We start from the raw sequence: 12,498 nt of genomic DNA, 5'->3' as shown, positions 1-12,498 counted from the left end.
CTCACCCCTGACTGATTTAGTGGTTTTTAGGTGTCACTGTGTTGTATATGGGTGGATCCTCTGGGAAGGAGTGTGTCTGCACGTGAGAGTGGGAGTATAGGCTTGACAAAGAGGTCATATTGACATCCAGTAGCGACCGTGTTATTTTCAGAGCTTTTACAACCACAGCAGCGCCCGTTGCTCTCCTTCTCTGTCTTTGGCAGCTTTTTTCCATGTTCTCTCATTATCATTCTCCCTCCTCTGTGTTTTCCCCTCCTAACTATAAGAAAAAGGGAGTAGAAGACTAAGCATAGCAGCCGCAAATGTTTTTTTTCCTCTCTTTGTGCTGCAAATTGGCCTCTTTCTCTTTTCTCTCTTTTTTTTTTTCATCTCCCCTTTGAGTGGAGGGGAGGCGGTGGAGGCAGGGCTGGCTTTTGTGGAGTTTAGCAGCGGGACCAAAGCTCTGTCACTGTGTTTGTGTCGCTCACACACACACATGTGCAGCACACGTGCAGCACAGGAAGGATCCAACGTGGATTTAACCTACCAGCAGCAACCCTACAGGAGATCTCTTCACCTGGACTGTTAACAGCTGACCCGCTCTCGGTTTTTCCCAACGTATGGCTTCAAGAGTTCCGCTTTACAGTGCACAGGTGTTTGTTTACTGATGACAGTCAGACCGGTTCATGTGGAAGGAGTCAGTAACTGTCTGGATACAGTCCGAGTAACAAAAACAAGGACTAAAGAGAAAGCAAAAGAGGAGAAGCAACAGAAAAGCAACAGATCGAGTAGCTGATGGTCGCTGTGATAAAGTAATTATTCGGGATTAAGATGAGAGAGAGATGAAGTTTGTCTGGCACTAGAGGTAGAGAGGGAGGGTGAAAGGAGAGAGTGGGGGCAGTGGGAGGGAGGAGAGACAGAAGATCCAGCCCTCTGGGACAGCAGTTGTGTGTTTTGGGGGGTGGACAGAGTGGCTTTGAATGCAGAACATCACTGGACACCGACAGGAGGGCTGCTGTCAGTTGGTCTGTGTGTGTGTGTCTGTAGTGAAACCAGACCTACCTCTGATCCCTGCACCACACACACACTCCTCTATCTGCTGCCTTTTTCTTCCTCTGGTTCGAACCCCCCAATAGTGCGGATGAGGGTCTTGGAGAGCTGACCGATGGAGGTCAGGAGCGTCAGGCTGTGATGTGTAACTTGTTGGATTAAACTTTCCCGAGGCTCAGCAGCAGCAGCAGCAGCAGCAGAAATGGACTGGAGCCAGGAGGCGTGAAGTTAAATGACTGGAGAATCGGAAGACACTAAAAGCAGCCACCCTGTCTTGGCTCGATTGTAGGTCTGTGTCTGGACACCGTCCAGGACTTTGTGTTGGTGCTTGAGTGTGTGCAGCCCATGTTGGTGGCGAGCGATGCGGATCTGACCAAACTCAGCGCTCCGATGCCCGCTGCTATGCTCCCGTGTCCTGCGCCAGCCGGGTCTGACTGGAGCTTCCAGAACCCGGTGGGGGTGGACTGCAGCTCCCCTGAACCTCGTTGCATTTGGCTGGCGGTTCTACGTGGAGGCACGACCTCGGAGCCACCCACTTCGCCACCTGCCATGCCTATTGGGCACAGCCAGAGCTCTCATCAGCCCAGGGTAAGAAAGGGGTCACCGGTCTTCACCCATCTAACGTTAAGATGTGGTGACTGTGGCTAAAAGCATCAGTCAGTGGCTGCTGTTAAATGACAAGTTGAGTCCAAATTAAATGCTTTAGCTAGATGACTTGATGAGGATTTCCATCAGTGTATTGATCCCCATCACAGCTTCTAATAGCAAGATGTGAAATTTGTAGGAATTTCCTGTTTTATCTGTTTTTAAAAATAAGATTTATCAGTTAAAACTGTACATTGCTTGTTTGAATAGTTTCTCATAAATTTTTCTGTTGTCAAATGAATTGACCAGATTGCTTATTTAACATACTTCCTGCTAAATCCTCGGCCACTTTACACTCCAAGACATCGGAGATGTTTTTTGTCGTGCTCGTGGTGACTTCTGTGGTTCTCCAGAATTAACACAGCAAACAATGATATCAGCAATACTCTCCAGAAACCACTGTGTGCAATTAGTCATGCATGTCAGCAATGCTTCTCTGTAACTGTACTCATTGTTTGGAGCCGGTTAACCCCTCAGCTGTTGGTAGATTCTTTAAAGTTTCTGGAGAAATGCCTGTGTTGCCTTCAGGCTCTTTTGTTTTGGCAGGCACACTTTGTTTAGACTTCTTTGAGTGGATCAATATAATTAAGAAAGTGTAGTTTTTACCTACAGTCAAGGTGGCTTTTAGCTGCAGTTGGCCTGCAAAGACCACGTACACACCGGATTATTGAATTTGTTGTGGACTTGTTAATTCTGAACAAAAATATACTTAGAATTATGAATTTAAGATCAGATAAGCTACGTTTAGCAAATAAAAATATTTCCCAGCTTACTCACGTTTTCCATCCATTGGATTAGGAATGGCTTGCATATTGACCCTTTTCTTCCTCTGGGGAGCTTCTAATTACTGGCTAAGCACAGTTTAAGGTGGCGTCTAAGTACCACTTTGATCGAGGTGTCATGCAGTTGTACAGCTGTGCATCCCCACCCCCAAGTCCCAAATGCCCTCAGAATTCAGGTCATTACTTCCTCATTTAACCGTGATCATTTATGTGGAATATCACATCTTTTTTCACTGCTTTTTTTTTTTTTTAATGGTTCTCATCATCCCCTTCCCCCAGACTCATTGACACAGTTTAAAAAATGCCATAATGAGGAATGTAAGTGTGGGGGGAGGAAAAGGAGAGGCTGTATGGACACAGCTGGGACAAACAGACACTGTACACTGTTTACATTTTAGGAGAGGGGGAGGAAGAGCAGTTGCACCTAGCCGTCTCTATCTGTTACTTTAAGTTGAAATATGCACTTCTACTATCTCTCTGGCACATCATATGTCTGGTATCTTGGTCTGCTTTATTATCGTTGAGATTTATTGCGTTTGAGGGATCACAGGATTGGCGCATTCAATTCTTTTTGCATTTTTTTCCTTTACATTCAGCTGCCGGCACGACCGCAACACCCTCACGAGTTGTAAAGGTGAAAATCTGTCATGTAAAAGTGTGATAAAGTGCAGTGTTTTGTTGCACTTTCACCTCTTTGTTAAAGCAAAAAGTCGAGGCAGCGAGGATAAAAAGTCCCTGGTCAGATTTAAACCCACGTCACAGACTAACTGCCATGTGCTGCTGCCCACTCAGCTATCAAGTCATGCTGTAAAAGTTATTCTAAAACCGCTCCTCCTGGAAATGATTCTAGGCCTTGGATTGAATTAAAATAGCTTAAATGAACTTCACTGCTACCAGTGATTCAGGTTTCACTTGGACAAGTAGGCATGTTTTGCTATTCAACAGAAAAAAACCCTGTTTAACAGACATTGCATCATCACCTGTTGGCCTGGTTGAACTGGACTGGACTGTGGGGCTGGACTGGTTTTTCAGCAAACATTCTGCATTCACACACGTTCGCAAGTATGGCCCCTTAAACATATCGTTATATAAATTACAGAATCCGCCGGCTTCCTTAAGAGAGTAAAGGTGGATATTCACGTGCACGTCATACATTTGTGAGACATAGGATGCTCGTGGAGGTGCAGAGGTGGGGGAGCGCTCTCTGTGTGTGGCCGGTGAGTCCAGGAATTATCAGGATGAGATGGTTTGGCTTTTTTTCGCGCCGTCCCCTCTCCTGTTCCCTCTTGGCAGCTCGGCTCCGGGCTGCGGACGCAGACAGCTATGACCATCGGGATTAAAGGCTCGTCAGCATTTGTAACAGCCGCAAAGCTCCACTTTTCAAACAGGTTGCAGCTCTCAGCTGTTTAAAAGAGCATTATTGTTCTGTCCTGCTGGGGTTTTAGCAGGAGCCGGGCTCCCTGACAGTCACTGCATTCCTCTGAACTGCTTTACCTCTGGATGGAGCGAGGACAAGAGTGTGTGTCTGTGTGGACGTGTGCTACCCTACACGTACGCTGTTCCCGACGATTATGCCGTCAGCTTTACAATATTGTCATGTCCTAGAAAAGCCTCTTAAGACTCAAAAATCCTTTATTACGGGATTTCAGGGAAGATTACCACCCCCGCTGTTTATTTATAGCGTTTTTATTCTCTAATAAAGCTGATGGGGCTCTAAAATTTTGGCGCCGCAATTTAAACATCAAACATTTCCTCTGGATTTTATAGATGCAGCATGCTATGTTGTCCTTGAGCTGCTCCTTTCTTGTCTTATCAGTCCTGCATCTTAATTATATGGTTCTTAATTGAAATCAGGAGGAAAATGTCCTCGGGGAAGAGCCGGCTGCTGCTGCTGTGTGTTGGCAAAGCACACCACTTTACCCACTAAACATTCACTCAAAGGAGGAAGCTGCGGTGTGACATTACAAGCTTTTCTGCATATTCAGTTGTTTCCAATGAAGCATTTTTTTTACTCTTTTTTTAATGACATCATCTACAGGTGATAACAGGATTCTTCAGTTCTCTGTACTCGCTGAAGTTTATTTGCTAATCAGCCTCGGCAGGTAATACTTCTTTCGGCGAAAACAATGTGAAACAGTTTAAGTTCCCACTTGCAGGGCAGGAAATACCAAATGTCTTCTTTTCTCAGCAAAACAGGAGCGAGGTTTCCCTCGTCTGTGCATCCAGCCTGCGTAGGAAGTCAAGATTAGACTGCAAAACCGCAGAAACAATTTTCCAAGTTCCTTGTTGGTTAAACTGAATGTCCTGTCCCGGAGAGGCCTGTCAGCGAGCTTAAACTGTTTTTTAATTTTATTTTGGTAGCGGTGGCAGAGGAAACTGGTCGAATCATGCTCAGAGGGCATGAGAGGGGGTTCGTCTTGTTTTAGGGGGAAAAGGTTGAGTCTAGATTCGGCAGAATGGCCGAGCAGAAACACAGCCCACACAGTCCAGAGCTGCAGAGTGGGAAACTGTCCTCCTGGCTCAGAGACCCAGGCAGACCCTGTGTGTTTTGGGTAATCACAGGGTTCAGTATTCTCAGCGCCGGGAGGGGCCATGTGGTCGAAACCGGCGTGCTGGAGCCTGTCCCTCGCTGGGGCCCGATACTCCTCCTCCTTCTGCGTCTCCTTCTCTCCTCATCCTTCTCGTCTCATTCACTCTATCTGTGCTCCCGCCCCTCCTGTGCCAGTTGCTGTGTGTGTTTCAACTTGTCCAAAATCAAACCGCGCCCTCCGAGGAATTCACTCTGTCTCTTCCTCCTTTCACCCCGTTGCTCTTTCATTTCCTCTTTTTTTTTTTTTTCTTTCCTGGCCTTTTCTTTTTCTTTATCATTTTAATTTGACACTCCAAGCACTCCCCTGCCTTCCTCACGCACCTCTTTATGCGGCTCGCATAATAGGCCTCGCTGCATGCCTCTCTAAGAAAATAGAAGGGTTATTTTACATTGTTTAGACTGCCAGACTAAAGATCCAGCTTTGAGAATCTATGGATATCACAGTCTGTGAAACGTGCACATCATATCTTCCAAAATAATCTTTTGTGATTGGAAAATAGCCAAGATTAACCAAAATTATATTCGTTTAAGCGTTTTAACCAGCAAACATCTTGATGTTTCTGAAAGTAGCCTATAAGTGCAAACTTATTTTTTGGTTTCTTTTTTTTTCCCTCGATGGAATGTGAAATTAGAGGAAAAGAACATGTGCGGTAAATGTCGGCAGAGCCAGGTTTCCATTGCAAGAATAGAAGTGGAGAGAGAGGAAGAAGAGGTGGAAGGGAGGAGAGGTTGGAAGGAAGGAGAAAGAGGGGTGAAGAATGGAAGTGCCTCCATAACTCTCCGTGGTTATATTTGTAGGGTTATCCCGCCCCACAGTGCTGCCCCACTTCCTGCCTCAAGCCTGCCACTTCCTGTTGTTCTGTGGCCATGCGGAGATTTGCCAGGACAGGCCTGTGCGCGTTATTGTGCTTGCGTGTAAGCATGTTTATCGGGAGGACAGGAAGCGGAATGTGGGGTGTGCATCAAGATGATGTGGTCTAGAAATACTAACCCACTGACACGAAAACATGTATGCAACATACACAATCACAGAATCTGAAGACGCGCAAAACAGTTTAGGATTTCGACTTTTAAGGGCACACTGACTCATATCTCAGTGTGGTTTGAGTAATCTGAATCTCAGAGCATTCACTCATTTTTCATATCAAGTGACATGCACATCAAATCACACCTAAAATGACATCTGTGGCCTCTGTTTGTTGATTCATGGCTTGTACACTCATAAAATAAGTCCCTTTATTAGGGCTGTGCGATATGACCAAAATCTCATATCCCGATATAAGAACTCTATCGTCCGATAACGATATAAATCACAAAAATGTAACATTTTCTGTAAATTCTGTGAATCTCGTGCAGCTCGACTTGCTGGAAGTGTTTCCAGCTGCGCGTCATGTAGCTGGAGTCGAGTGTTTTAACCGATGCATGAAACGATACATTTTTAGACATAAGTTGTAACAGCCGCCGTTTTCTTTGTGAGTATTTATTACACGGCGTGCTGCGGGGAAAAGCCTGTTCTAACGTTTGAGTCTAAGGTCTATTTTTTAGCACCTGGCGGCTCTTTTTTTTTTTTTTTTTTACTTCTCATTCGTAAATAATCTGCTCTTTCACGTGATTCAGTTTATTTTGAAAAGTCTCAACAGGATCTTGAGCTTTATTGTGAAAGGTTTATGTGGAACATAAACAAGCAGACACGCGATGGTGTTACCATTGTCGTTGCTAACCACAATGCATAAAAACAGGCGCTTGTCCGTCCTAGTGTGGTTATATTAAATATAAGAGAAAGAGAGAGCTGTAAGAAATTAATATAGCCACTACAGTGACCATCAAAACGATGAAAAAATATTGCCGTAAACAGTTTATTTTGCGACACTATGAAACAAACGATAGCGTGTTTTTATATCGTCATCCGATATATATCGTTATATCAAACAGCCCTACCCTTTATTGTATCTTTGGGGCTGTAATGGCATGTCACAGAGTGACCTTTGATAGGGATGTTCATCCCATATTAAATCAATAAAACCTGTGGAAAAAACATCATAAGATAAGTAAAACATCCAGTATACAGATGTTTTTGTTAGTCATTAAATTAGTTAAAATGTGCTGAAGATTCTGTGTGGGGAGTAAAAATTCTGTTGTTGCAGGGTTTTAAAGGCTTATAGCACAAATTAAAAATGTATATTCAATTCAGTTTTATTTATATTGTGCCAAATCACAGCAGCAGTTGCCGCATGCCTTAGTAAATGTGCAAAACCCAGGTGAATGTGAAGGCGGTCAAGCAGGTGGTACTTGTTTGTATCCGTTGACAGTTTTGTGCATTGATGTAACAGTTAGTAGGTGAGAGGTGGATCACATTTACTTTTAATAGACTCCTGTAGCCTTTCTCAGAGTGTATGACGTTAGCATTTAACCAGTGTACGAACTTATTTGGGCAACCTTTACCTCTGTCATCATTTACTTCGTCTAATCTAATCTAATCTAATCTTCAAGTAGGATTAGATAAAATGTCATCATTTAATATGGTGTCCTCCTGAGCTCATCGTTGATTTAACCAAAACAGTGCGTAGGCGTAAAAATGTGCGCAATGTGATTTAAGATCCCCGTGCAGCTCCTGGTTTGCTCGTATCAGTGTCAGCCCTCATCTTTAGTTAATGAAAAACAAATCAATGTCTTTTTTTGTCTAAATGATCATTTACTAAGAAGAAAAATGATCTGACTGTTTATAATCTGTCTTTCTGAAACTGTTAAAAATGTTATTTTTGTCTGCTGTGCATTGCATTTTTATGCTGTAGCATCCATCAGTAAGATGCTAAGAAGTTATTTTTACCATCAGTATGCAGAAGATTGCAGCTTTAAACAAAATAAAGCACGGCACGGTGACTGAAAGACCGGGCTGACTTGGTCGGACTAGTCATTACAGTGTTTTAATTTAAGTTTGGGAGAGTGTGAGAGTGCAGGGAGTTCAGTTTTACTAAGAAAAGTTTTGCAGTGACTTGATGTGTGCAGCAGACTTAAGCTGTGAGCTGGCACTCAGATTCCCTTCTTCCTTCTCTCCCTCGCTCCCACTCCTGCCTGTTTGGTCAGGTGATTGTGTTTGACTGACAGATGTGGGTCGATGGGGCAGCAGGCGGGTGATAGTTCTCACGTGTGTCTGTCAGCTGAGCTTGCCGGACTTATTTACTCGGCAGCAGGAATGAGAAATTTAGAGAGCTGTGCTGAAAATCTGCCTTTATTCTCCACTCTCAGAGTCCCTGGATCTTCTCTCCCTAGAATAAGACCAAGGTCACTGTAGTCTGAACTGGGTGATAACCGCATTTCCCGCTTGGCCCCGTCTAGATATGGCCTCTTCCTGATAGTCCCCCCTGCCCTCCCCCAGGTGTGTTTATTGACTATTGTTCTGAGGCTGGGTGGCATGCAGAGGCTAGCAGACAGGACTTCACAAGGAAGCTGCTAATGAGCGGTCCGGCAGCGGCGGAGTTAATGTCACTGAGTACAGAGGCACCTTGTGCTTCTCCAGTGAGCCATAAATCTGGACAACTGCAGGTTTTTCTCGAGTGTTGGTGCGAATAATGGGAAAGAACTGATATTGCTGACATTTCTGATGCCCGTAAATCTTATTAGAAGCAAATATTCCAGCTTACTAAATGACAAAATGCAGTCATTTTGTATAAAATTGCTTTTCCTGCTGGGGGTAATGTTTTTAACCAGATCTCTTTGTGTTTACAGGCTAAGGGGCGGAGGGATGGTTTCTCCTCAGCCGGTGACAACCCTCGGCCGCCGATGGCGACCCGGCCGGGAAGGGAGGGGGTCGGCATGGGCTGGAAGGGTCCCCGGACGCTGGTCCTCCATAAGAACTCCCAGGGTTTCGGTTTCACATTACGCCACTTCATCGTTTATCCTCCAGAATCCGCTTTGCACACTAACCTCAAGGTGAGAGTCACAGATGTCTGCAGGTCCCTGAAACACTAGAAAATGCCTTAAATGTTAAAGGTGTTTAAAAGTGTTGAATTATGTTATAAAAATACCAGTTGTGCTTCAGGGCTTAGTGTCACAAAGTACTTTGTGTTTGTTTTTATAGTACACATGGTCTCCATTTCATCCTAGCTGGCATTTAAAGGGGTTTCGAAGGCCTTAGCTTTAACTCGCTGAACTCAGGAGAGAGCCAATTTGAGCTCAGAGATAAAGCCAATCATACTGTGGCTGCGGGTCAGCGAGGTTGAGCGGAGCAAAATGAACACAAAGACAAAGGGAGAAAACAAGCCTGGGTGATTAGAGACAGCAGAAGACGAAGAAACCGAGCTGTTAGAGGAAGAGAGGCACAAGATCTGGAGACAGAACAAGGACCGGGGCTTAGATTTTACTACTTTGAGGAATTTAAAAAAACACCTTCATTTTACTCCTGTTTGTTTCACAGGCCTGTTTTTGTCCCTGGTGAATTCAGGCTTGTTCTGGTGTTGGGAAATGAGCCCGAGTGGTTATTTAGCTGTTTGAGGTGTGGGGGCAAACGTCTCCAGATGTGAAATTGAGGGATGTGGAGGCTGGGGTGGGGTGAGCCAGCTGAAACAAGGCCTCTATTATTTTTATACCACCCCACCATCTAGCAGCTGCTGATAGGAACACGAATTGAATGGGATCTGTTGTCTTATCCTGGTACCACTCACTGGCAGCCGGGCCGTACCATGCCAGCCCTGGACAATGGGCCCACTGCTGGCCTTTGGCCTCATTTCTGCCCTTGTCTCCTCTGCCTCAGAAGGGATCACATGTTGTTTTTTGGACAATTAGACTCACAGATCTTTCTGTTCTTATCTGAAGAGGCTTCATGGAAACCTCCCAAATTAACCTCTTAGTGTCCAATTAGTACAGATTCACAGGGTCTGTGACTCATTCATGCTCTCGATTTATAGGTCCACAGGTCGTCTGGGTCGTGGTTCTAACAGGACCCTTCAGCGTCTTCACAACCTTCTCTTGACACTTCCTCTTATTAGGATGTAACTTGATTTTTATTCACTTTGGGAAAAAAACAATATTTTATTTAATGTGAAATGAAGTGAACTAAAAAAAGAAGTAACTACAGTACCACAGATTTCTTTGCTACTTAATTTTTTTGCTTATTTACTCTGTGTAGTGTCAAAGTACTTGTTACTGAGTTACAGCATACAGCAGTCATGCTATTGCCATACATATAAGCTGAAATAAACAAAAGTACTCATTCGGATAGGGAGGACATACACTGGACCTATTTTTAGATGCTACCTCCTTTTATTATTTATTATATCCTGAAGCCTGTAGTAGAAGATGTGAAAAACAGCTCTGCTTTTGTTACCTGGTCAAAATTCACTCATTCTGAGGAGACATTTGGGTGATCTGTGGTCTTTAGCTACCAGCCTTGTGTTTCTCGGCACATTTTGCACATTGCTGTCACATTTCTTTCCTTACGAGCAATAAATTCCAAGCAATGCACATATTTGCCACCGTTGAACTGGGAACTGAGGAGACTGTTTTTGGAAGGGTTTATGTACCTGCATAACCATTTGATCAAGGAGAAGTTTCTTGGATTGAGAGGTCAAAGTTCAGTCGCTTTCCTCGGACTTCCATGACCTGGATGACTGAGAACCTCCCCAGATAACTATCCGTCCAGTAACTTTGATCTTAATACTGAATTTTGGACCAAAAGTGTGTTACATTACATTAAAGTAACACGTTATTAGTGTGATGATACAGTGAAGAATTGCTGTTTTATTATCACTGAAAACTGGGATGTACCTTGTGAGCAACAGGATGGATACGGATGCATTTTTGTGTAGGTTTAGAGTCTTTTCAATCCAGTGCCAGACATCCGCATAAATTAAGGGATGAGTAATTTTCCAGATGTATAGAATCCCTAGCATAGACTTTTGTGTCCACCTCTTCCCATCTCCTTCCGGATGTGGTGAAATTAGGACTGGCCGGGTGGTGAGTGTCCCCAGCTATGAGTTCTATTCTGGGGTCGACAGCTATCCTTTCTCTGCCTCTAAACCCTCCACCATTGTCTGCAGAGCCCGGAATGAGCCCACTCAGCGCAGGATAAAGCCCGGCAGCAGTCAGCCCACCGTGCCCCTGCCCACAAACTGTCCACTCAGCTTAGTGTGTGTGTGTCTGTGCGTGTGTGTGTGTGTGTGTGAAGGTGATCAGAGAACCTGCAGCTATCAGATCTCACCACCTCGTTTCTCACTGTCCCCGCCTTTATTTACTCGCTGTGTGTGTGTGATGTCATGAGCACCTGCAGATTGTCAAACCAGATAGTCAGTATCTGTGCTGGATCTGCAACATTAAGAGCTCATGAAAACAAACAGGTCGGTGTCAGGAGGTTTGGCATAAATTGTCAGTGAAGTCACCGACACGTGAGGGAAAGCTGTAAACAGTTGATCTCATCCTTCCACATTTTGGTTTCTGTTCAGAAAAAGGTCACCTGGGGTTGAGACCTGTGGCCAAAGTTAGAAGCCGTATGCTGCTGAAGTGTCTGTGTTTAAACCAGGAGTATGAGGGCCCTGTATGAGGCCTTTCTACTACATGATGTAAACCCCGAATCATCACTTGGTAGCATTCCTGCCTGGAAAAGTAGTGATAGCTTTTGTTTTTCCCCTCAGTTTTGTCTAAAAGTTGAATGCTGAATGGGCATGAAAAAAAAAGCACTTTATTATTGGTTGCAAAATTTTCCATGTGGCACAGCCAGTTTCCGTCCTGCAAATCTTTGTATATGGTCAATTTTGTGACAGTGTCTGAAGTAGCAACTTTCCCCACATTTCCAAAAGTAAAACCTTTTTTTTTTTTAAAGCTCAGCGCTTGCGTTGCATCACATGTCGACCTTTCTGTGCATGTGGAAAAGTTTACCCCTCGCTATCAGATCTCTCTCATCTAGAACTTCTTAAACGCGGCCAAAGACCATCTCAGCAAATGTGTTTGTAATTACTAGGACAACAATAAATGTCTCTTACAGGAATTTTACGCTTTAAATTTGCTCTAATATGTGTAATTCTGTCTTTCTGTTTGCAGGATGAGGAGAACGGTAACGGAAAGGGTGAGCTGCCTCTATTTTTTGCCTTCTCAGTCTTTTATTAGTGCTCCAGTTAAAGCTTACTACAGGGATAGGGATAATGATGATGTAATTGAGGCAAGACCCTACTGTACTTCCCTCATGTCTCGCCTGCTCTGCAGCCTTTATGCGCCACCTACAGGACGCTATCCAGTACTACATCTAAAAATCCACCTGCAGTTTGACTTCTGGTTCTCCAGCTTTTTCTAGTTTTCTTGACTTGAGATGCTGAAAAAAGTGTGAATATTTATCAATAAATATCAATGAGAAATTTAATTTTACATAAATAAACATGCAGTAGTATAAGCAGACTCTTATTTATTTTCCCTGAAAAAAAATTTACCTTAGTTTTGCAACCCACAGTCTGACAACCTCTGAGT

The 12,498-nt window shown here is 44.0% G+C and overlaps 1 protein-coding gene across 13 annotated transcripts in view; it reads left to right on the top strand.

Annotated features, from left to right (window-relative positions):
• Positions 1-12,498, top strand: part of arhgap23a (Rho GTPase activating protein 23a) — a 66,609-nt gene that overhangs the window by 31,097 nt on the left and 23,014 nt on the right. For 8 of the 13 annotated variants that reach the window (XM_040044834.1, XM_040044868.1, XM_040044861.1 and 5 more), the window contains exons 1-3: positions 5-1,617; positions 8,773-8,976; positions 12,079-12,103. In XM_040044834.1, the coding sequence (XP_039900768.1) occupies positions 1,375-1,617; positions 8,773-8,976; positions 12,079-12,103 (472 nt within the window). In that variant the 5' untranslated portion in view covers positions 5-1,374. Of the gene's footprint in view, positions 1-4; positions 1,618-8,772; positions 8,977-12,078; positions 12,104-12,498 lie in introns of those variants that run through there. The other 5 variants (XM_040044902.1, XM_040044876.1, XM_040044842.1 and 2 more) reach the window with 2 other exon arrangements.

The sequence above is a fragment of the Simochromis diagramma genome, unplaced genomic scaffold, assembly GCF_900408965.1.
Source record: "Simochromis diagramma unplaced genomic scaffold, fSimDia1.1 OVJJ01000321.1, whole genome shotgun sequence".
In the NCBI taxonomy this organism is placed as follows: Eukaryota; Metazoa; Chordata; class Actinopteri; order Cichliformes; family Cichlidae; genus Simochromis; species Simochromis diagramma.
The sequence above is the reverse complement of the archived record's forward strand: the minus strand, read 5'-3'. Positions and strand labels throughout refer to the sequence as shown.